Source organism: Durio zibethinus, chromosome 5 (genome assembly GCF_047325235.1).
Source record: "Durio zibethinus cultivar Kanyao isolate XHJ-2024 chromosome 5, ASM4732523v1, whole genome shotgun sequence".
NCBI lineage: Eukaryota > Viridiplantae > Streptophyta > Magnoliopsida > Malvales > Malvaceae > Durio > Durio zibethinus.
The window spans coordinates 5,851,028-5,876,340 of record NC_143166.1 but is presented as its reverse complement, the minus strand read 5'-3'; the positions used below and the strand labels follow the sequence as shown (position 1 = coordinate 5,876,340).

The window sequence follows — 25,313 nt, the reverse complement described above, 5'->3', positions numbered from 1 at the left end:
TCATAAAAACATTTACAAGTGTTTAAGGAAGGAAAATCCAGTTTTTGGCAAAAAAAAAAAAAGAAAAGAAAGGAAAATCCAGCTGGGATCAACTCAATTTTTTGATTGCTCCTTATTTATTTATTTCCACAAAAAATGTATTAAACCCTTCATCGGCCACCAATCTGAAAAAAAAAAAAAAAACCAGCAATGCTCGGATCTTTCTCAGCTGTCTCTCTCTCGAAAGTACAATGTCCTTAGTATTCCTTAAAACCCTAATCTTGGGTATTACTTTCTCTAGCTCTTTCCCCTTTTGAACCCTAATTTTTCTACATGATTTTGCTAGTGGAATCTGTAGTTTCAAGTTTTATTTTTATATAGTAATCGCTACTTTGAGCCCTAATTTTTTATGTTTCGAGAATTTGTAGGTTGAAAACGAAAGCGAGACAAAATGAAGGCAGGAAGTGCTGCCAAGTTGATTGTAGATGCGTTGCTGCAGCGGTTTCTTCCTCTCGCTCGGCGCCGCATCGAAACGGCTCAGGCTCAGGTTTTCTTCGCTTATTAATTTATTCGTGAACTTGTTCTTAGTTGTATAATGTTTAATTTTCTTGAATTCCATTGTAATGATGAATTTAAGTATTGGAAAAGTGTGTTTAAATTTTTTTTTTTTTAAGTTCTATATCAGTGATGCTTTGCCCAAAAAGCTCTTTTATTCAAAAAATGTTAGTGATAAAAGATTCTTGATAGAGTGTAAAGTGGTAGTCAGTGTCTTAAAGTATAAACCTGTGGCGGATTTGAATAAAAGGAGGTTTAAGAGAAACGGAGTTTGTTTATATATGGAAATTTTTAAACATGTGGAGATTTTGTTTTTGTAACTAGTGTTCAGCAAATTAAGGAGTTCTTCCTCTGATAGCATACTTTAGTGCTTGGTAACATGAATTTTGATCAGTAGTTGCTCTTTTTTAATGAGTAAACATTTGGATTAGATACCGATTTTCTATAAGTTCAGCATCAAAGTATCATGCTTAAGGATGGATTAGAAGTAGTTTGACTTTGGGGTTAGTATCTGATGTGGATTGGCTTTGTTTACATTTGGATTAGACTTGGTGATTGTTGATGGTAGTGAATTTGCTGAAATGCCAGCTCTTATGTTCTCATTTGGGTTTGTAAAACATCAGAGAGGGAGAGAGACTTTGGTGAGTATCCATAAGCTTCCAATTTGGTAGGAGGTCTTTTTGCCAAAACTTTGCCAAGGCTATGACAAACATGGTTTTATAGAAAAAAGAGTGTTTTTTTTTTCCCTTTAATGAGCATTTGGTGATTGAACATTGCATAGTGACTTAGAAAAAAGAGTGTTTTTTCTCATTATTTTTATAATTCCTCTATTCATAGTGACCTTTAATGAGCATTTGGTGATTGAACATTTCATTGCTAGAAACATAGATGATTTCTAGTCTTTTTGATTTGGTTTTTTAAAGCTTAGAGGCTCACGTCTCATTTTCATCTCTAATATAATTTGATTGATTGTTCATCTTTAATACTGTTTTTTGCCTTTCCATTCAAGAAAGCGATATCCTATTAGGATTTAGATGCTTAGTGTAATAAGGAGAAGAAGTTTTACAAGAAGATTCTAGGAGATTAGGATAATGTTGGTTATCCATTTTTAAAGAGGAGTAGTTAGCTTAAGCATATAAAGGGGATAAGTGTGGAATTTTGGATGGGAAGGCTGCCTCTTTTGTTTTGTATGTTTGGCAACTTTAGTAGTAACATATTACCAAAATAAGCCATTGTTGATAATTTTTATGGTCTTTTTTAACCAATGAATGTTGATTTTGTGCTTCTGGATTGATATCTATCTCAATATATCACATTCTTCTTTCCTGTTGTATATACAGGATGGACAGTATCTTCGACCATCCGACCCTGCTTATGAGCAAGTTCTAGATTCCTTGGCTATGGTTGCACGGCACACACCTGTTCCTCTTCTGGAAGCTCTTCTAAGATGGCGAGAAAGGTGAATCATTTGCTTATATGCTTTACCCTTTTTTCCCTTCCAACAAACTTTGATTCCCGAATTCCTTTTAGTTCCCAATAGTGTCTTGTCTTGAAAATAACTGTTTCCTACATTTTTTTGAGCCACAATATTATTTAATGATAATGGAGAGAGGACAGTAGAGATTGAGAAGGTATCTTGGTAGTAAAAATCGGATAAGATGAAGTTTCTATTGATTGCACTTCAATAAATCAATATATAATTCCTTGTGTAAAATAAATTGATCTTAGTCATCACTTATAGTTTACTGCAAAAATGCAACTAGCATGCACAGTCATTTTTCTATTTCCTCAAACTGTCTCTATCTCATCAAATTTTCAAGCAACAAAATGGGTTCGTTATCTGTTACATCCCAATGGTTTGTTTGTTATGATAAACTGTTTTCAACAATCCTTAATCAATCATCTCATGTTTCCTTTAACCCAATGAGAAGGTAATGCCACTCTATCCAGGGACATGGTCATCAATTCTATTGTTTTACAATATGATTTCAGTATCTTACTTTTTCTTTTGTGATCTTTATTTTAGTGAATCCCAAAAGGGCGCAAATGATGCATCTACATTCCAAAGAAAGGTTTGTATGGGTTAATAGCTTATAGATTTTATTATGTAGAAACTCATTGATATTTTATTACATTCAATGGCTTGTGAAATTACCTTTTTGCCTTCCCCCCCCCCCCCTAGAAAAAAAAAGAGGAAACTGAAAATGAATGTTAGACAGAAACCCACTACAAAATGATTATTACCTTTTAGTTTTTCTGAATTCGATGAAGGACTTCTATTAATCTGCTTAATCACTGTGACCTCAATGCTGTCTTTCCATGGGGAGCAGCTTGCTGTGGAGTGCATTTTTTGCTCAGCTTGTATTCGCTTTGTTGAGTGCTGTCCACAAGAGGGACTTACTGGTTTGTTCATTTACTTTTTCTTGCTTCTTCATTTCTACTTGGTTTTCTCATAATTCAATGATGTGCTATGCTTTCATTGCAGAGAAGCTTTGGTCTGGTCTTGAAAAATTTGTTTTCGATTGGCTAATTAATGCTGACAAGTAAGGCTGCCAAGGATGAGTCTGGATCAGCTTAAATCAAAGTTTTGGATTTCATTATGTGCTTTGCTAGTGCCTTAAAATTTTATATGCAAATTCTAAACATTTGTTTGTATTAATTGTCAATATTATATTTATGGTCATTGAAGTATTTGAATATAGGGTTTACATTTGAGAAGTTTATTAAGGTATAAGCATTATTAGTGTTTACATTTGTCACAGATATTAAATTGCTGCAAAGATAGCATTTTTATGCTAGCTTTCTTATCACTAGGCAGCATAAAGAGAAACAAAAACACCAAAATAATTCTCATTACTTGGCTGCATATTCATATGAGCAACAAAATTGAAAAAAATCCCGTTGCTTGGCCCAAGAAAAATGGTTGACTGCATTTTGAGTCTTATTATAATATTTAATACAGAAAATAATGCCACCAAAGTGATCGATAGCTTTTGCTTGAACAATTTACTTATGCATGATCTTGCTGGATTACTGAGTTGAAGTCAATAAATTCTTTTTGCAGGGTTGTTAGCCAGGCTGACTATCCCTCACTAGTTGATTTGAGGGGTCTCCTTCTCGACTTAGTTGCTCAACTCCTAGGCGCCTTATCTCGGATCAGGTAGCTGTGTTGTTATCCGGTGAAATTAAAATTTGATAGAAATGTCGGTGATTTGAGACTTGTCATACCATTTTAGAATGATTTCAAAATTTTTAGTTATGAGGAAATCTTTTGAGTGAAATTCATATGATGACATTTTTCTCCTTTCCATTGGTGAAAGTGTAAGTTATAGATTCTGATATTCTGTATATGATAATAATGTCTACAAGGGGAGATCCCCACGGCTAAACCTTTGGAATTATTCTTTCTTTTTTTTTTTTTTCTTTTTTTGGTGAAAGGTATTGGAATTTATCTTGGAGGTCTCAAATTTGAACATTTGGAATGGGTTTTAGGTTTTAGGAATAGGAATGAACCACCTTCTAGTGTCACGGCCCTAAGGAGGAGTCTCGAATCCCATATCGGATATAAAAAGAAGGTCACTGGGGTATATAAGGGTTCACACCACTTCTGTCTTGTGAGACGCCTTTTGTAGGATAAAATCGTGAGGCCAGAGGAGCCAAAGTGGACAATACCTCACAAGAGTGTGAATTGTGGTAGGTAGGCTGATCTGGGACGTCGGATGAGTGGATGTCGGGGTCTTGGAGTCGCGCGGGTCGGACCTTAAGTCTTGGCTCGTGACAAGTGGTATCAGAGTCAGCTCTAAACCATTCGATCCACGCCAAGCGTCTCGAGAGAGGTAGGCAGGATGGCCAGCTTTCGTGACGAAGGCGTCACGAGGTTGGGTGGGAGAGAATGTCATTGACCTAAGGAGGAGTCTTGAATCCCACATCGGATATAAAAGGAAGGTCACTGGGATATATAAGGGTTAACACCATCTTTGTTTCGTGAGGTGCCTTTTGTAGGACAAAACTGTGAGGTCAAAGGGGCCAAAACAGACAATATCTCACAAGGATGTGAACTGTGGCAGGTAGGTTGATCTAGAACACCGGATGAGTGGAAGCTCGGATTTTGGAGCCACGTGGGTCGGAGCTTAAGTCTTGGCCTGTGACACTAGTATGTAGCCCTAGGCCCAATAGGTCTTTCATGTACTAAAAAAGAAAGGTAATATTAGTGGATGAAGGGAAGAAATGATTTATGACCCATTTTGGTTAGTTGTTTGTTTTATACTTAATCTACTTTGCATGAGTAGAACCTAAAGGCTTTCATGTAACTGGGGAATTATATGTGGTAAATAAACTAAGTTGAACATCATTTCCTAGTTTCTTAATCATTCTTTTCTAAACATCAAACTTTCTAGTATTAGCCTATTTTTACGTAATTGGTACATGTGGTGAATGAGTCGAACATCATTTCGTGGTTTCTTATTGTTCTTTTCTAAAAATCAAACTTCAAGATAATGCCTATTTGATCAATTAAATTAGAGGTGATAGCTAACTCTTTGTGTTGCTTTTTTATTCCGTACTGGTATTTCCTTCAGTGTATGATACCACATTTCAATAAGTGTTCATCACTGAATCCATATATCATTCATGCTAGCGAAGGAAATTTATATTTATATCTTTATGAAACTTAAAGACAATGCCTCATTTGTCAACATGTGGCAAGGCCTCATTTGTTGACAAGTGTAGTTTTATATGACAAATTACAACAAGGTTACGCTTTATTAAGTTTTTTTGGGTGGTTTTTATGTAATTTTGACAAATTACAAAAGAAAGATTAAAACTTTAATAAATTTTTTAGTTTCATGTTACATAATTTTGACAAAATTATCAAAAAAGTTATAATTCCTCTTAAATATTTGTTTCAACATCTTTTATTTAATTTTGAAAAATCACCAAAAAAAGGTTAATACTTTTTATTCTACTTCTTTTGTAATTTTCACAAATTACAAAAAATCTATACTTTAATAACTTTTTTCATTCTATTTTGCTGTAATTTTGACAAAAAAATCTACGCTTTAATCATTTTTTTTTCATTTTACCTTTTTGTAATTTTAACAAATTATAGAAAAAATTTACTTTTTAATAAGCTTTTTTTCCTACCTTTCTTTAGTTTATGGGTTTTTTGGCTTTTATGCTTTATATTATCTCTCTTCAAATTTGAGTAGGCTCTTGTTGATATGTTGATCTTGGAATCAACCAAAGCACAAGAAAACACAAAAAACAACTAAAAAAGGAAGAGTTTTGGGAAAACTTACTACAAAATTTATTTCATGCAGCTAAGGAGTGTTGAAGCCAATGGCTAAACATTATTGCCTAGTTTCTTTGATAGATTCCTTTGTTGAATTTCTAGATAACTTTTGTGACTTTGAGTGTTTTAGGGATTATCCACTATGCTAAGTAAAGCTATTAGGAGCTTTGGGAGTCTATAAATTAGATAATGGCTTAAGAGAAAAGTGTGATTTTGTAGTACATATAGATATTTTGAATGGAAATAAAATATATTTTAAGCTTTCCTGAAAGACTTCCAAGCTTGTACACCCTGTTGTTATTGGCTTTGTTCTTGAGAACTCTTTGCATATGCCCCATTTGTATACATGACCTACACCGAATGTTAGGTCTGTACAAAGAATACCTTTCCAGATGAGTTATTTTCATACTGTGTGAGCATGGTGGATAATTCTTTCCACCATCTTTACATTCTTTCCCTTTCTTCTTCTTTTTCTTTTTGTCACCAAAGTTATTCTTGCCTTTACTACCAGACTGAACGTTCTCTTTTTTCTTGGCAAAGCACCTTCTATTACCTCTTTCTCTGCTTGTTCATCTTTTCTCGAGTATACAGAGCATTGATTAGTTCTGAAATGGATATGGTGGACAAGTCTCTTGAATCTTTAAGGGACAAAATCTTGGACTCATATTTCTCTGGAAGAGTCGTAATAACTTTCTCAACAGCCCTCATTTGAGAACTCATCTACAAGCGACTTGATGTTGCTGATAGTAGCCATGATCTTGTTACAATATTGCTTCACATTCTCGCTATCTTTCATCTTCAAGTTCTCAAAATCCCTTCCAAGGTTTATAAGCTGTTGTTGTCTGGTTTTCTCAGTGCCTTAAAACTCCTGCTTAAGCTTCTTCAAGGCTTGTTTTGGTGAGTGTGAAGATCACATCTGAAACACCATTCTAGATGCAGGATGTAGCCGTAAATTTTTTGGCACACTTGTTATGCTACTTAATCTGAGCAATTGTAGGATTGGCCCTCAAAGTTGGAGGACCTCTACCTGTCTCCACAACTTCCCACAAATCATGACCTTGCAAGTAAGTTTTCATCCTCACAATCAAATATTTCTCTCCTGCAAGAACAGGAGGTAATGGAGGAGAAAAGCTAGTAGAAGCCATGACAAAAATTAAAGAAAAATTGTCTTTTAAGTGTTTCTGTTTTTTTTACCGGGTTTCTTGTTTTCTCTCGAAAAACACTTCCTAAGTTTTCTCAATGTTATAGGCCCCTTAAAGATCGATAGAACTCTGATACCAATTGTTGAATATGTTGATCTTGAAATTAACCAAAGAACAAGAAAACACAAAAAACTAAAAGAGAAAAAATGGTTTTTGGGAAAGCTAACAACACATTTTATTTCCTTCTAAAATATCTATATATAATACAAAGTGACAGCTTTGTCTTGAGCAATTACCTAATTCATAGACTCATAAGTCTCCTACTAGCTTTTTTTAACACAATGGATAATCTCTAAAACACTCAATTTCTCAAAAATCATAAGAAAACTTTCAGTAAAGTTTAGCCATTGACTTCAACAACTCCACTTATGAATAATCGTGTTGTTCCTTTCAAAAATTTTTTTGGCACTTGGAAAATGAGGAGATAGGAGAGAGAGTAACTATAGGAAGAGAATGAGGCATTAGGAGAGAGAGAAAAATAAAATATATATGAAAATGGATAATAATACAAAAAATAGTTTTTAAGGTAAAAAATTAAACAAAAAGATGATTATACTAATTTTTCTTATTTTTGATATCTCCTTATTGTTTATTTTTTAATTATTTTTAAAAAATTTATAATTTGTAATAAATTGTAAAGAGAAAAATGACAGGTCAATCAATATGTGTTTCTTTTCCTATTTATCTTCACAAAAATTATAACTCTTACACATAACATAAAAAATATTTGTATATTTTATCGTAAAAATTTTACACCTGTGGCAACGAGCGAGCATTTACTAGTAATATTGTAATATTTTAATGTTTTGTTTCGACAAATAGGTCACCAGCCTTTGCTGGCATATGAAGTATTGTTAGATTTTGAAGAATGTCAATTGTATTTTTTATGTGATCTTCCTTTGGAAAATGGTGTTATCTTGTGGTGTAATTTTCTTTTCCATGGGCCTTATTGATGATATTGTTCTCATTTGTTACCAAAGCACAATACTAATGGCATTTGTTTGAGAAGTTATGTTGGTTTAGTGAAAACCTATAAAGCAATTTCATTGCGAACAAAGCACAATATTAAGGACATTAATTTAATTTTCATGATTCTTAAGAGTCCTTTCTCCATTAACAGTAATTTTGCTATTTCTGAATCATTCTACAAATTCCTTAATATATTAGAGTTTGTGTGTCAGATCAGTTCTTTTTAGTGCTCTTTTGCATACTTTTTGTGTACTTAGTTGGATCCCTCATCCTCTCCTTTCCCCCTAAGTTTTCTCACTGCAACTAGTTCCCTGTCCCCACAAAAGGGAATTGTGTTTTCAATAGTTTCTAGCTTCCGGATGCATTCATTTCTCGAATTCTTAAAGATCCAAGTTATGGTTGAAATTTGGTTTTGAAATAGGTATAAATGCTTCATGGCATGTCTCCAAAGTTAATCTTCATTCTATTAGTGTGTGTATATATATGTGTGTGTTAATTGTTCTTCTTTTTCTTTCGCAGATTTAGTTCTGTAACTGAGTGCTTTTTCATGGAATTGAATGCTCGTTGGATAGACAGTAGTGTTGCCAGAGGTGAAACACTTAGTATTATAAATGGGATGCGCTACCTGAAGCTAGGGGTATGCAAACGATATGTTTTTCGCCTTTTTTTTTCCCTTGAAGAAAAAGACGTCATGAGGAATAGTGTATGACAAAAATTAGTTGTCAGGTTAAGACTGAGGGAGGATTGAATGCATCGGCCTCTTTTGTGGCAAAAGCGAACCCGCTTATCCGTGCTCCACATAAGCAAAAAAGTGAGCTTTACCATGCATTATGCAACATGCTTTCAAACATCCTAGCACCACTTGCAGATGGAGGGAAAAACCATTGGCCTCCTACAGGTGTAGAGCCTGCACTGACTCTGTGGTATGAAGCTGTTGGGCGAATCAGAGAGAATCTCATGCATTGGATGGACAAACATAGCAAACATATAGCTGTAAGAGCATCTTTTTATCTATATTTTCTTGGAATTTCAAATTGTTTGGTTGTCTTGTATCGTGAAACCATAGAGTTCAGACTGTAATTCCACTACATGGCAGAGAAAAAGAACACATACTAGTTCCATAAAAAAAAATTATAATTATTCCGTTGGTCCGAAAATTCCGAACAGGAATAAATTGGCTAATTTCTAATCAAATGCCTGTAGGGCTTACAATGGCAAAAATGAAATCTGCTCTTATAAAATCAGAAAATGCTTTATTTGATAGAAGGGACATTACATTTTCAAACTTCTTTTTTATGACAATTTGCTGTTGGTAGGTCTTTGGATTTTATCCATTATTAGTGCTCAAGATTCATGCAGTAAAAAAATTCAGAAGGAAATTAGCAAATAAATTTCCAAAGGAAGAGAAACCCCAAGAATTTTATTTCTGCATAATTCCTGTTCTAGAAGCAGTCACATAACTTTTATTCCCTTCCAAGGATCCTGTTACTCTTTTCCCCACAAAGTTCATGGTAGACAATGAAAGTGTGGAAATAGTTACTTTTAAATTCCAATGCTTGGTTTAAATGAAAGAGCAAAGTAAAGTAAGACTCTCATTTGGGTTGATTTCATGTATATTTCTTTGATTTTAATTCCAGCAAAAGAACTTTCCCAAGTATGTGAAAAAAGTGAATAGGTTCTCTCATTTTAGATCTGGTTTTTTTCAAATGGAAAATGTGGAAACTGAATGTATATTGAAAAATTGCTTATCTACAATTATACAAGAATCTTAGGTTTATATACAACTAACTAGAGGTTAAACTAGGAAACTAAATCTTCTTTAATTTTAGGGATACAAATACTTAATTTTAGAGATACAAATATAAATATACAGATTACAATATTACAACCAGCTGTAAATAAGTGTTTTCCCATACTCTCCCTCAAGCTGGTGAATAGGTGTTTTCCATTCCCAGCTTGGAAATAATTTCTTGAAATGTTGCACTGCTGAGACTTTTAGTCAACACATCTGCAAGTTGACCCTTGGTTGATACATAAGGTGTACAAATCAACCCACTGTCTGGTTTCTCCTTTATGAAATGCTGGTCTACTTCAATGTGTTTTGTTCTGTCATGTTGCACAGGATTGTGTGCAATGCTTATTGCAGACTTATTATCACAGTAGAGTCTCATTGGTCCATCCCACTTGATCTTCAAGTCTTCTAGGATAATCTTTAACCATAGTAGTTCACAAATTTCTTGAGCCATTGCTCTGAACTCTGCTTCAGCACTTGATCTTGCCACCACATTCTGTTTTTTACTCCTCCAAGTCACAAGATTACCACCTAAGAAAGTGCAGTAGCTTGAGGTAGATCTTCTATCAGTTATTGAACCTGCATAATCAGCATCTGTATATGCTTCTAGAACTAACCCCGAATCTCTTTTGAATAAGATACCTCTCCTAGGATTGACCTTTAAATACACATATACGGTAGACAGCTTGTAGGTGCACTCTTTAGGACTATGCATAAATTGACTTACCACACTCACAGCATATGCTATATCAAGTCTAGTATGTGAGAGATAAATGAGTCTTCCAACTAATCTTTGTTACATCTCTCTATTTACAGCAGCATTTTCATTAGCTTCTCCAATTTTATGATTAGGATCTATAGGGGTATTTGCAGGTTTACATGCAAGCTTCCCAATTTCCTTCAGAAGATCCATCACATATTACTGTTGTGAGATAAAAATACCATGCCGTGAGTGAGCTACTTCAATTCCTAGGAAGTACTTCAATCTCCCAAGCTCTTTTATCTCAAATTCTCTAGCCAAACACTGTTTTAGAGATTCTCTCTCTTTTTCATCATCTCCAGTTACAATTATATCATCAACATACACTAATAGAACTGTGACTTTCCTTGAATCAGATGCTTGATAAACAATGTGTGATCTCCTTGATTCTGTTTATATCCCATTGCTATCATCACTTTGGCAAATCTCCCGAACCAAGCTCTAGGAGACTGTTTAAGGCCATATAAGGCCTTTTTTAGCCTGCATACTTTGTTTGCTTCTAGATTACCTCCAAATCCCGGTGGAACTTTCATATATATTTCTTCTTCCAAATCACCATGTAAAAAAGCATTCTTTACATCAAATTGTTAAAGCTGCCAATTGTAATTTGCAGCCAATGATAACAAAATCCTAACTGTATTCATCTTGACAACTGGAGCAAAGGTTTCCTAGTAATCCACTCCATAGGTCTGAGTGTAGTCCTTAGCCACTAACCTGGCTTTATACCTTTCAACAGTATCATCTGCCTTGTATTTTACAGTGAAAACTCATTTACACCCCACTGGATTTTTTCCTTTAGGCAACTCTACTAGTTCCCATGTCTGATTTTTCTCGAAGGCCTCCATTTCTATTTTCATGGCTTGCCTCCATTTCTCACTGGATAATGCCTCGGATAATGTAATTGGAACAGAAATAGTGTTTAGGCTCACAAGAAAATTTTTGTGGGATGGTGAGAATTTTTCAAATGACACAAAATTAGATATTGGGTATAGTGGATGCTTGGTACATTCTTTGATTCCTTTCCTAATGGCAATAGTTAAATCATAATCACTAGTTATAGTTTTAGGAGATTCATGCTCATTTTGAGAAACAGAGTCAAAAACTGTAGTTACCTCATTTTCAGAGTTAGGGTCAGGTTCTTGAACTGGCACTAGTTAAGGATCTGGAACTTTCCTTCTTGAGTACACCTGTAATTCCTTCATAGAATCAAGAACAATATTATCCTTTGTCACATCTTCCGTATTTGGAATGGGTTTAAACTCAAATTCAATGTTTGACTTGGGCTCAGCAGAAACAGGTTTCAACTCATAAGAATTAATGGGTGTAAATGTTGAAGAAGGAGGCAAATCAAGCAAAAAGAAGTCTTTATCCTTATCTTCCATGAATGAAGTCTCCCCCTGAAGATAAGGTTGAGTAAAAAATGATTTATTTTCTTCAAAAGTGACATCTGCAGACACAAAATTTTTTGGTAGGAGGATGATAGCACTTATATCCTTTTTGAGTTGAAGAATACCCCACAAAAATACACTTAATCGCTCTTGGATCCAACTTTCCCATGTTATGACTGTGAACATGAGCAAATGATGTACAACCAAATATCCTAGGTGTGGATTGTTTGTGGTATTGAGGTTAGGATAAAATTATGAGAGTAGTTCCATAGGAGTTTTAAATCCCAAAACTCTTGAAGGTAACCTATTTATAATGTGTGTGGCAGTGAGAACAGCTTCCTCCCAATAAGATTTAGGTACATTTGCTTGAAAAAGAAAGGCTCGGGTTGTGGCTAATAAATGGTTGTTTTTTCTCTCTGCTACTCCATTCTGCTGTGGAGTATTAACACAAGATGACTCATGGATAATCCCCTCTTTTTGGAAATAGGTGGATAGACTCTGGTTGAAGTACTCTCTTGCATTATCAGACTTAAATCTCTTGATTCTTACTCCAAATTGATTTTGGATCATGTTTTGGAAGTTTAAAAACACACTATTCATATCTGATTTGGATTTAAGTAAAAAAACCCAAGAGACCCTAGTACAATCATCTATGAATGAAACAAACCATCTCGCACCAGAAATATTAGGAATTGTAGAGGGTCTTCAAATGTCACTATGAATCAAGTAAAAGGGAGTAGAACTTTTTTTGATACTGATTGGAAAAGACACACGTGTATGTTTTGCAAATTCGCAAATATCACAATGAAAATCTTCAACATTTAATTCTTTGAACAAAGAAGGAAACATGTTTCTCAAGGTTCCAAAAGAAGGATGTCCAAGACGAAAATGATAAAGCCAGATTTTGTCTTTATTGGAAGATTTTTCAGAAAGAAATGACAAAGGTAAACTATTTTTGGTACTACTTGTGTTATTTGATGTCTCAAGATAGTATAGTCCATCCTTCTCCTTAGTAAGTCCAATCATCTTTCTCGAACTCTGGTCCTGAAATTCACAATAAGAGGGATAAAAAGTTACTTTGTAATTCATATCTCTGGTAAGTTTTTGTATAGATATTAGATTAGTAGACAATCCAGGAACATAAAGAACATTTTTGAGAACAAACGAGGGATTAACTTGAACATCTCCTAATCCTACCACTGTGGTAAGTGAACCATCAGCAACAACAATTTTCTTATTACTAGGACACAGGTTATATGTACTAAACTTTTGTGGGGAATGTGTCATGTGGTCTGTGGCTCCTGAGTCAATGACCCAAGAACTCGTAATAGGCTTAGTCGAGACATTTAATCCATGAGAACTGGAAGCTTTACCTAAACTAGAAACTTTACCCAAAAAACATACCATAGTAGGCTTTTCAAGGATTTTCAATAAGTTTTTCAGCTTTTCAATCTCTTCCCTGTTGAACTCTCCTTGTTTCTGAGACATCTGTAGTACTCCAGTGATTTTTTCAGTTAACATTTCCTCAAATTGGGTGATAGTGATATCTTTCTTTGAAAGGGTTCGGCAATGAAGGCCTAAACAGGATTCGACAATGAAGGCCTAAAAGAGTCAGCAATGAAGACTGAAAATTTTTCTTCCCAAGAAGAGCCTAAAGCTCTGATACCATGTGGAAACTAAATGTATATTGAAAAACTGCTTATCTACAATTATACAAGAATCTTAGGTTTATATACAACTAACTAGGGGTTAAACTAGGAAACTAAATCTTCCTTAATTCTAGGGATACAAATACTTAATTCTAGAGATACAAATATAAATATACAGAGTACAAGATTACAACCAGCTGTAAATAAGTGTTTCCCCCAGAAAATATTGCAGGCCTATAATTTTTCTCATTAAGCTTGGTCTCATCTCATTCTTCTCACTGACATTTTCTATCAAAGAATTGTATGTTAAATGATAGGAACCATTGGTCCATCTATTAATGTAGTTGAAGGGGCTTGATTTAATAACTTAAAGTTTGAGAGGTGTAAGTAAAACTAATTCATCATTCAGGACACATTATTTTAGCAAATTTTAATTACTGCACATTTTCTCTGGTATTATGACAGTCTCTGTTTGTTAGCATGCTCCCTAGGTGCCTTTTTAGCAACTTTCCTCCCTTTCCTCTATTTTGGTTTTGCGTGAACCTATTTTCAAGAAGAGAGATAGTCAGTCGTCCATACATGCTTATCCATATTTAGTTTAGAATCTGAAATATTTGAAAAGTATTCTTCCCTACTTTTTGGAATGTTGTAAGTTTTTTCTTGTCGCATGAAGTTTGATCACAACTAGTAGAGGTTAGGTTGTTATCCTGCTCCCAGGATGATATTTCAATTTTAAGTTTTATTGGAAATGTCTATCAGACAGTCTTCATTTGTCTCATGTTTTCTGCACCATATTTATCTTTTCTCTTACATGAATAGTTCTGTGTGTTAGGTTGGTTATCCTTTGGTGACACTTCTTCTATGTCTTGGTGATCCTCAAATATTCCAGACCAACTTAAGCTCTCACATGGAGCAACTCTACAAGCTTCTACGAGTAAGTTTGCTTTTATACATATATATAGTCTGGGCCGTGGATGATGGACAGATCACGCATATAGTTACCTGGTTGATTTTGCCAACTCCTCTTATGCTTTTACCTGCTTGTTTTTCGGGGCTCTGACCTCTGATCATATTTACAAGTTTCCATTTCAACTGTCCTTGTAACAAAGCATCTGGTGCTATTTATGCAGGACAAGAATCATCGTTTCATGGCTTTGGACTGTCTTCATAGAGTTTTGAGATTCTACTTGAGTGTTCATGCAGCTAACCAACCCCCAAATCGTATATGGGATTACCTTGATAGTGTAACTTCTCAACTGTTAACAGTTTTGAGGAAAGGAATGCTAACTCAGGATGTACAACATGACAAACTTGTGGAATTCTGTGTGACTATAGCAGAACATAACCTTGATTTTGCCATGAACCATATGATCTTAGAATTGCTCAAGCAAGATAGTCCAAGTGAAGCAAAAGTTATTGGTTTACGTGCTTTGCTTGCCATCGTTATGTCACCTTCAAGCCAGCGTGTTGGCTTGGAAATATTTAAAGGTAATTAATAACTGGTTGTATAACACAAATAATTGTCATTTGTTTCATACCAATGATTATCCAATTTATGTTGTATGAGCAGGTTATGATATTGGCCACTACATACCAAAAGTAAAGGCTGCAATTGAGTCAATATTAAGGTCTTGCCATAGGACATACAGCCAGGCTCTTCTCACTTCCTCGAGGACCACAATAGGTAATTCCTTCTCTAAAATCTTGTTGATTGTAGAATTAGTATTTAACTAACTTAAATTTGGTTTGATCACAAGAAGTCAAAAAGGACAAAGAAACCGTAAATTTGAGTATTTAGTATTTAATTTATTTGTTTATGGATCAGTCTGGAAGTTATATTGCATGTTTTGATGGCTAGGTCATCTTAAGACAAAAATATTTGTATGCATGAAAATGGCTAGATAATAATTCCCTACTAAATTATTATTTTTTAAAATTTATTTGTTAATCTTTTGTTGAACAGGTAGTTGTCTGTGAATCAAGCCTCAGCTCAATATGAGGCAGCAATTGATCATGTGTGAAGCTGAATTGAACTAGTTGAAATTTTGTTTCCTTTGGAAAAATTAGGCATGGGGATTTGCCTTAAGTGTGATTGCTAATGCTAGACTGATTGTTGCTCAAACAAATTGCCTCTACCAAGTTGACCTAAGACAGCTTGAATCTGTCTATCAAAGATGATCATTTACTCATATTCTAGGTTTTTCTTTTTGGGCTTATTTCTCCTCAGTCTCTCTCTCTCTCTCATGAATAGTTAATGCATTAGATTTGCCAGAGCAAGTTTGACTAGACCCAGGTATTAGAGATGTCAGTCTAGGAAACTAGTTGAATTTTGTTTACTTTGGAAAAATTCACACTTTAGTCTCTACTATTTTCTTTATTGAATTACTTGCTTCAAGATCTGTTGCTGTAATGAATGCTAGGTTTCCACTTTTGACTTCTATTTATCCCTTATCTGAATGCTATGGCACTTGCCATATGAATTATGTGCTTTCCAGATTCTGTAACCAAGGAAAAGTCTCAAGGATATTTGTTCCGATCAGTGCTGAAGTGCATACCTTACCTGATTGAAGAAGTTGGCCGAAGTGATAAGATAACTGAAATAATACCTCAACATGGAATAAGCATTGATCCTGGCGTTCGTGAGGAAGCTGCTCAGGTACTGAACCGGATTGTAAAGTACCTTCCTCATCGACGCTTTGCAGTTATGAGAGGGATGGCCAACTTCGTCCTCCGACTACCTGATGAATTTCCTCTTCTGATTCAAACATCATTGGTGCGACTGTTAGAACTTATGCGATTTTGGGGAGCTTGTCTGATTGATGATAAACTGGAACAAGATGCTCAAGAATCAAAGCAGATGGTGCCGCGGAACAGTGGATTCAAGAAGTCTTCTTTCCATCAATCAGCGGAAGCTATTGAGTTTCGTGCATCAGAGATAGATGCAGTTGGTCTTATCTTTCTTAGCTCTGTGGATAGCCAGATTCGTCACACAGCATTGGAGTTATTGCAGTGTGTACGTGCCTTAAGGAATGACATACGAGACCTTACACTTCGTGATCAGCCAGATCATATTATAAGATATGAAGCTGAACCTATATTTATAATTGATGTGCTGGAAGAACATGGGGTGGGATATATTCAGTTTATAATTTCCTGTATATTACTTAACCTATTTAATTTCTCTGTGAAGTGCAATGTATTCTTAAATTAAGCTAAATATTGCAGGAGGACATAGTTCAGAGTTGTTACTGGGACTCTGGTCGTCTGTTTGATTACAGACGAGAATCTGATGCAATTCCTCCTGAGGTGACTCTTCAGTCTATAATATTTGAGAGTCCTGATAAGAACAGGTGGGCAAGGTGTCTTAGTGAGCTCGTCAAATATGCAACTGAACTTTGCCCAAGCTCAGTTCAAGATTCAAAGTACGTGCAATAAGATAATTATGAATAGCTGTTACATGTCTGTCGAGGAATATGTGTTGCAATAATGTCATTATGTTTTGCCTATAATTGATTGGATATTCTCTTGATAGGTAATATTATCAATAAATGAAACCTAATCAGATTAGTCTTAAGTCCCTAGGCATATTTCTAGTATTGGTGGGGTGGAAGAAATAAAAAACCATGTCCATGGTCTATACTGCTGGGGGGGTCTGTGGGTCTCATTGTTTCATTTTTATGCAAATAAACATGCAGACAGTGGTTGTTCGTTGATGGTAGTTTTATGTCTGTCAAATGAGCTAAGTACATGATGGTTAATTTAGCATTTATGTCATTTCCTTTTGAAATGTAAAAATTGCCAAAGATAAAATGGTTATCATAGAGAACAGTGAACATGGATTGTTGTTGGAAACTGCTTTTACTTGTCCATCTTTGATACCAAAATGGGAATAAAAAGGGGGGGATATTAATTGCTATCTGCTTTCATGTAAAAATTTTCTGGTTAATTAGTTTCAAGACTGTAATGAATCCATGGATCCTCTTCTAACCCATTCTCACATGCAGGGTGGAGGTTTTGCAACGTCTTGCTCATATTACGCCTGCTGAGTTAGGTGGAAAAGCTCATCAGTCACAAGATGTAGATAACAAACTGGATCAGTGGCTCATGTATGCAATGTTTGTATGTTCATGTCCACCAGATAGTAGGGAACCTGGAAGCATAACTGCAACAAGAGAACTTTATCATCTTATTTTCCCCTCCCTGAAATCTGGATCTGAGGCACACATAGTATGTACATGCTAACGAGATCATTCTACTTTCTTAGAGTTGAATGCATAAATGACTCGAGTACACTAATCATGACACTGTTTCTGCTAGAACATGAGAAATGGGGTAAAGTTCCATTAAAGTTCCATCTGTATGCTTTTTCTTGTGATACAGTATCAAATGGCTTTCTCATTCAATTGCTCATACTGTTTCACTGGGATCGTGATCTATCAATGTTAATGGCTACAATTGACAATACTCTTTGGTAGGTGTTCATATTTGAAAGAACTATAGATGATACAAGGAGAATGGGGGATGGTAAACAGATATTGTATGAATTAGGTTACATGATTTTGAATTCCATTTAATTCTTTTCTTTCTGTTTGAAAAGCTGTGCTGTGATCCATCCAAATTCAGAAGCTTTGAATTCAATCCCTATAGAACACAAAAAATTTGGATGAATTCTATGAGGTTTTTTTAACGCCATTTCATGGTTGCTGCATTGAGTGTCTTGAACTAGTGTGTCTCTGCTAAGTACATTTTAGCTACTTGCTTGCAAGTATTAACTTGTGTCTGAAACATTGAGCCTAAATTTTGCATTGTCTTTTTCTTGATCCTTATGGCAGATGACAAATTGCTTACATTTGTTTTAAAGATGGTTATTTTTTTAAAGTTGTATAAAACAACTCTAAGGCTTGCATTGTTATATGGGACTGAGTGTTGGGCCATTAAGAAACAACATGAGAAGAAAATGATTATAGCTGAGATGAGGATGCTTAGATGGATTTGTGGTAATATTAGATGAGACAATCAGAAATGAAGAGATTCAAGGAAAATTAAGGGTAGTTCAAATTGAGGAAAAGATGAGAGAGGGCCGTTTGAGATGGTTTGGACATGTGAAATGTAAGCCTATTTATGCATCAGTTAGGAGAAATGAGCTTTTGGATTTGTAAGAGATCAAAATTTCTAGAGGTAGACCACAAAAGATATGGATGTAAGTAATAAGAAATTATATGAGGGTTAATGAAGTAGATGAAAAGTTTTTTTCATAGAAATGAGTGGTGCAAGAAGATTTAAAACTACGACTTTAACATGATTCCTTTTTTGGCTTTTCATGCAGCTGACCCCAGAGTTATGGGATAGAAGGCTTAGTTTGTTGTTATTGTTATTTGATGGGAGGCAACATGAGAATATTTGGATGACCTAGTATTTATGACTAACAACAAAAGTTGTTTCTTGAGTATCTTCATATATCCATACTAAAATACTTACTTGGATGGTATGTACTTTTATGCATACATGATGTATGCATTGATACTCGTCCAATTGACTACCCTGGTGCTTGACAGTTCAATTACATATGATTGAATAAAATTTTCTGCTCTCTTGCTTTCTCTTTTTCTCTCTTGGTGGATTGGATGTATTGTTGGGGGGGGGGGGTGTTAGGGTCTTAAGAGGTGTAAAACCATTATAATATCAGAAGTATTGAAGGCAGAAGTAATCTGAGTCTCTGAGATAATTATAACTGCATCTTTTTCTTTATAGTGCTCCCTTTTCTACCTTTGCTACTCTATATGATCTAAGTTTGTTTGTGTGCTGAAATTGATTTGTTTTCCTTTATAATTTAGCATGCTGCCACCATGGCTCTTGGGCACTCACACCTGGAATCTTGTGAGATAATGTTCAGTGAACTCACATCTTTTGTTGAGGAGGTTTCTTCTGAAACAGAGGGAAAACCAAAGTGGAAGGTTTGTCTATTGTCAACTCTCATCCAATACATCTTTAATGTAGTATTTGGTTCCTTTCATGGTGGGCAGCCGTTTTTTTGACATCTTTCTGAAGATTTTACCCAAAGTATTCTTTTTCATTTCCTTTTTTGGTTTTTTTTTTCTTAATTTTGTTTTTTTGTGTTTTTTGGAGTGATGCTATTCTAAGGTAAAGTTCGATTTTAGCTTGGGCTGAAACCTGTTCTCATCCTAATGACAAATAAAAGACTAATCTTGTTTTATGAATAGTTGAATTGATTCCATAGTTTTATGCTCATCCTTTTGGATGCAGAGTCAAAAACAGACACGCCGTGAGGATCTTCGAGTCCATATTGCCAATATTTATCGCACTGTTGCTGAGAACATCTGGCCAGGATTCTTGGGCCAAAAGCCTGTATTCCGTCGCCATTATCTGAGGTTTATTGAAGACACAACTAAACAGATTGCACCAGCATCTGCTGATAGCTTTCAAGAAACACAACAACTACGCTATGCACTTGCTTCTGTTTTAAGATCTCTGGCCCCTGAATTTGTGGATTCAAAATCAGAGCGATTTGATCTTAGAAACAGGAAGAAACTATTTGATCTTCTTCAATCCTGGTTGGATGACACAGGGAATACATGGGGACAGGATGGTGTTAGTGACTATCGACGTGAAGTTGAACGATATAAGACTTCCCAACACAGGTCAAAAGATTCTGTGGACAAAATTTCATTTGACAAAGAATTGAATGAACAAATCGAGGCAATCCAGTGGGCCTCAATGACTGCTATGGCTTCACTTTTGTATGGGCCTTGTTTTGATGACAATGCAAGAAAAATGAGTGGCAGGGTTATATTTTGGATTAATAGTTTGTTCAATGAGCCTGCACCCAAGGCCCCATATGGTTACTCACCAGTTGACCCAAGAACCCCCTCTTATTCCAAATACACAGAAGGACGTGGTGCTGCTGGTCGTGATAGGCATAAAGGTGGCCATCATCGTGTTGCCTTAGCAAAATTAGCTTTGAAAAATCTTCTTCTTACAAATTTGGATCTGTTTCCTGCTTGTATCGATCAGGTATGTCAGGTGACAAAAAACTGATGCATTTACAACCATGAAGTGAATGTGTGATTGTTGAATCTGTTGTATTCCGGTTATAAAAAACATTAAGCTTAATTAGTGGTAGTCAGATGATGCCTATGCCGGGTTTATCTAAGCAATAAAAATGGAGTAGCTAGCTGATAATATTTTATCCTTCAATAATTATCTTAAATAAAAGTTTTAAAATCTTTTTCCTATTTCGGCAATTTTCCATGCGGTGTTTTTCCTTGAATGCCAACTTATGTGGTTTTCTCAAATTTACAGCTTTTCCTGTCTTATGCATTTCTCTTAAGTAGGTTTGTGGAATTTTGCATTGTTTGTTTTTTACATTAGGCCTATATTTTTATTTAATCATTTCACTTTGGCTGTGCAAAAAAAAAAAAAAAAGGATCATTTCACTTTATGAGGAACTAATTAACTTTATGATTTTCAGTGCTATTACTCTGACCCTGCTATAGCGGATGGTTACTTCAGTGTGCTGGCTGAGGTCTACATGCGACAAGAGATTCCAAAATGTGAAATTCAGAGGCTCTTGAGCCTGATCCTCTACAAGGTAGTGGACCCATCTAGGCAAATCCGTGATGATGCCCTTCAGATGCTTGAGACACTCTCTGTCCGTGAATGGGCTGAAGATGGCACTGAAGGCTCAGGTTGCTATCAGGCTGCTGTTGTTGGTAATCTCCCTGATTCCTACCAACAGTTTCAATACAAGCTCTCATGCAAATTAGCCAAATATCACCCCGAGTTGAGTCAGCTTCTCTGTGAAGAGATCATGCAGAGACAACTTGATGCAGTTGATATAATTGCTCAACATCAGGTGTTAACCTGTATGGCTCCATGGATTGAAAACTTGAATTTTTGGAAATTGAAGGACTCAGGTTGGAGTGAAAGATTATTAAAAAGTCTTTATTATGTGACATGGAGGCATGGGGATCAGTTTCCTGATGAAATCGAGAAACTTTGGAGCACAATTGCCAGTAAGCCCCGGAACATTAGTCCAGTTTTAGATTTCTTGATTACAAAAGGAATTGAAGATTGCGATTCAAATGCATCTGCTGAAATAAGTGGTGCTTTTGCCACATATTTCTCAGTTGCCAAGCGAGTAAGTCTGTATCTAGCACGTATATGTCCACAACGCACAATTGATCACCTAGTTTACCAGCTGTCCCAGCGGATGTTGGAAGATAGCATTGAACCAATTGGGCCAGGTGCAAACAAGGCTGATGCCAATGGAAATTTTATTTTGGAATTCTCTCAGGGCCCTGCAGCGGCCCAGATTGCATCTGTTGTGGACAGCCAGCCACACATGTCACCATTACTTGTTCGGGGTTCACTTGATGGTCCATTGAGAAATACTAGTGGAAGCCTGAGTTGGCGTACAGCTGGTGTTACAGGGCGAAGTGCATCAGGCCCACTAAGTCCCATGCCTCCGGAATTAAACATTGTTCCAGTTACTACAGGCAGGTCAGGTCAGCTCCTTCCAGCATTGGTAAACATGTCAAGACCTTTAATGGGGGTTCGAAATTCCACAGGAAGCTTACGAAGCCGCCATGTTTCCCGGGACAGTGGGGACTACCTGATTGACACTCCAAATTCCGGTGAAGATATCTTACATTCTGGGGTTGGTATGCATGGTGTCAATGCTAAAGAACTTCAGTCAGCTTTGCAAGGGCACCAGCAGCACTCACTTACTCGTGCAGATATAGCATTAATTCTACTTGCAGAAATTGCATATGAGAATGATGAAGACTTTCGCGAGCACTTACCTCTGCTCTTTCATGTCACATTTGTTTCAATGGATAGCTCTGAGGATATTGTACTGGAGCACTGCCAGCATTTGCTTGTTAATCTACTATACTCACTTGCAGGTCGGCACTTGGAGCTGTATGAGGTTGAAAGCAGTGATGGAGAGAACAAGCAACAGGTTGTCAGTCTAATCAAGTATGTTCAATCAAAGCGAGGGAGCATGATGTGGGAGAATGAGGACCCTACAGTTACAAGGACTGAGCTTCCTAGTGCTGCACTTCTTTCTGCCCTCGTTCAGAGTATGGTTGACGCAATCTTCTTCCAAGGAGATCTTCGTGAGACTTGGGGTGCTGAGGCACTCAAATGGGCCATGGAGTGCACGTCAAGACACCTTGCTTGTCGTTCTCACCAGATCTATCGCGCATTGCGGCCTAGTGTTACAAGTGACACATGTGTGTTACTCCTTCGTTGCCTACATAGATGCTTGGGAAATCCAATACCTCCTGTTCTGGGTTTCACCATGGAAATTTTACTGACATTGCAAGTAATGGTTGAGAACATGGAGCCAGAAAAGGTGATACTCTACCCACAACTCTTTTGGGGTTGTGTGGCAATGATGCACACAGATTTCATTCATGTCTACTGCCAGGTTCTTGAGCTTTTTTCACGTGTGATTGACTGTTTATCATTCCGGGATAGAACAATTGAAAATGTCCTCCTTTCCAGCATGCCTCGAGATGAGTTCGATAATGTTGATATTGGGGACTTTCAGCAGATGGAATCTAGGGGCTATGACTTGCCAGCAACCAGTGGCAATCTGCCAGCATTTGAAGGAGTGCAACCTCTTGTACTTAAAGGACTTATGTCCACTGTTAGTCATGGTGTAGCAATCGAGGTCCTCTCTCGTATCACGGTGCACTCATGTGACTCCATTTTTGGCAATCATGATACTAGACTACTGATGCACATTACAGGATTGCTTCCCTGGCTTTGCTTACAGCTCAGCAATGATCCATTGGTGGGCCCAGCTTCACCACTCCAACAACAGTACCACAAAGCCTGCTCTGTTACTGCCAACATCTCAATTTGGTGTCGAGCAGAATCATTGGATGAATTAGCTACTGTGTTTATGGCTTACTCCAGAGGTGAGATCAAAAGCATTGATAATCTCCTTGCCTGTGTCTCACCGTTGTTATGCAACGAATGGTTCCCTAAGCACTCTGCTCTGGCTTTTGGACACTTGCTACGGCTATTGGAGAGAGGTCCAGTTGAGTATCAACGTGTAATATTGCTCATACTTAAGGCATTGCTCCAGCTCACTACCATGGATTCGGCTCAAAGCCCACACATGTATGCCATTGTATCCCAGCTAGTAGAGAGCACTTTGTGTTGGGAGGCACTAAGTGTATTAGAAGCTCTTTTGCAGAGTTGTAGTTCATTGACTGGTTCACATCCACATGAGTCTGGGTCATTTGAAAATGGGACAGATGAAAAGATACTAGCTCCTCAGACCTCGTTTAAGGCTCGAAGTGGGCCACTGCAGTATGCTATGGGATCAGGTTTTGGGGGAGCTTCAACATCAGTTGCACAAGCAGTTTCCAACGAATCTGGTATGACACCTAGAGAGGTGGCTTTGCAAAACACTCGATTGATCCTTGGGCGGGTGCTTGATCGTTGTGCCCTGGGGAGAAGAAGGGAATATAGAAGGCTGGTGCCTTTTGTGACCACAATTGGAAACCCATGACCTGCGTGCTTGCACATGTAATTTTATATTACTTCTCTTTCTTTTGCTTTTAATCTGAAGTAGCTTACATGATACTTCAGATCAAGCACTGGGAAAATTTGGGACCTAGCTCTGTAAATAGGCATATCATAAATCTTTAATTGTAGTTAGTGTTGTAATATTATAGGAAGTATAAGCATTTCAGGTCCCTTGAAGTCCATCCCATGTATCACATATTTGTGGTAATTGTATAATTGCATACATTCGGAGCTTTTGCTATTATCAAACTTCTACATATTTTTGTTGATTTATGCCCGGCCTGGTACATTGCAGTCGAAAATACCATTGCCTTGATACTGCATTTTTATGTCTAATAATTCTACGCGTTGTTATAATCCTACTTTTATCACTATGACATGAGCATAGATTTCTTGTTCTCAAAGTTGCCTGATATCAAAATATTTGACAATAGATGCTACTCACCACTCGATGGTCGCAGTGAGACTTGAAAATCCTATTAATTGGGATTTGCATTTCAGGCTCCATAGAGAACGAAGATTATCTGCCGGGGAAACTAGAAGTTAGTTCTAAAGTAGCCCATCAAAGTGATTAAAGGGCTTCTATTTCTATTACATGATTCAAAATTAACGATTGGGCTTGCAAAGATTTTTCCATGGCATCCTGCTTTTGTTTTGATTTGTTTTTTTTTTTTTTTTGTTTTATTGTTTTTTTTTTCTGATGATGTGATCGCCAATTTCATTTACGTTTATCTCTACCAAATTACATTTTGTCAAATTACAGTTCAGCAAAGGATGAAAACATGGAGCATGTATCATTAGAGTTTAGACTATGTTATGCGTTCTTTGGGAGTGAAAACGGTGGTTCAAGAATACGGAAAAGTGAAAGGGAAAATCATGGAAGCTTTCACTGATTATAACCCTCTTACCTTTTCTTTACTACAACTTTGCTCTCATTCCAGTTTCGGATAAAGGTTTTTGTTTTTAGGGTAATGAAATTAAAATTATAATTCGTTGAAGTATCACTCAAAATATATGATATCATATTTATATATAAAAAAGTTAATAAAAAAATTACATAAATTAACAAACCAATACACGAAACTTAGATAAAATTTAAACTTGGAATTTAAGAGTTTTAAAACCTTATGTGCTTCTTTTTTATTGCAAGAGATGGTTTAATTGAA

The 25,313-nt window shown here is 36.2% G+C and overlaps 1 protein-coding gene across 3 annotated transcripts; it reads left to right on the top strand.

Annotated features, from left to right (window-relative positions):
• Nucleotides 1–151: 151 nt before the first annotated feature.
• Nucleotides 152–24,420, top strand: LOC111281884 (uncharacterized). Of its 3 annotated transcripts, none has more exons than XM_022869660.2 (18): nucleotides 152–264; nucleotides 408–526; nucleotides 1,875–1,993; nucleotides 2,561–2,606; nucleotides 2,865–2,937; nucleotides 3,020–3,077; nucleotides 3,599–3,694; nucleotides 8,515–8,632; nucleotides 8,722–8,988; nucleotides 14,417–14,518; nucleotides 14,715–15,072; nucleotides 15,155–15,268; nucleotides 16,080–16,711; nucleotides 16,810–17,006; nucleotides 17,589–17,811; nucleotides 19,419–19,538; nucleotides 19,849–20,616; nucleotides 21,074–24,420. In XM_022869660.2, exons 2-18 carry the CDS (start codon nucleotides 431–433, stop codon nucleotides 24,128–24,130), a joined length of 6,444 nt encoding a protein of 2,147 aa, XP_022725395.2. In that variant the 5' UTR covers nucleotides 152–264; nucleotides 408–430; the 3' UTR covers nucleotides 24,131–24,420. The 3 variants fall into 3 exon arrangements, with proteins under 3 accessions (XP_022725395.2, XP_022725398.2, XP_022725397.2); XM_022869663.2 differs by having other exon boundaries at nucleotides 2,806–2,937; XM_022869662.2 differs by lacking the exon at nucleotides 19,419–19,538.
• The last annotated feature ends 893 nt before the right edge of the window (nucleotides 24,421–25,313 follow it).

Excerpts from the sequence above, each read along its gene's own strand:
- LOC111281884 (XM_022869660.2), top strand. The coding sequence starts at position 431 with ATGAAGGCAGGAAGTGCTGCCAAGTTGATTGTAGATGCGTTGCTGCAG. Across the intron at positions 1,994-2,560 it reads CTTCTAAGATGGCGAGAAAG|TGAATCCCAAAAGGGCGCAA; the intron begins GTGAATCATTTG and ends TCTTTATTTTAG. Across the intron at positions 8,633-8,721 it reads TGCGCTACCTGAAGCTAGGG|GTTAAGACTGAGGGAGGATT; the intron begins GTATGCAAACGA and ends ATTAGTTGTCAG.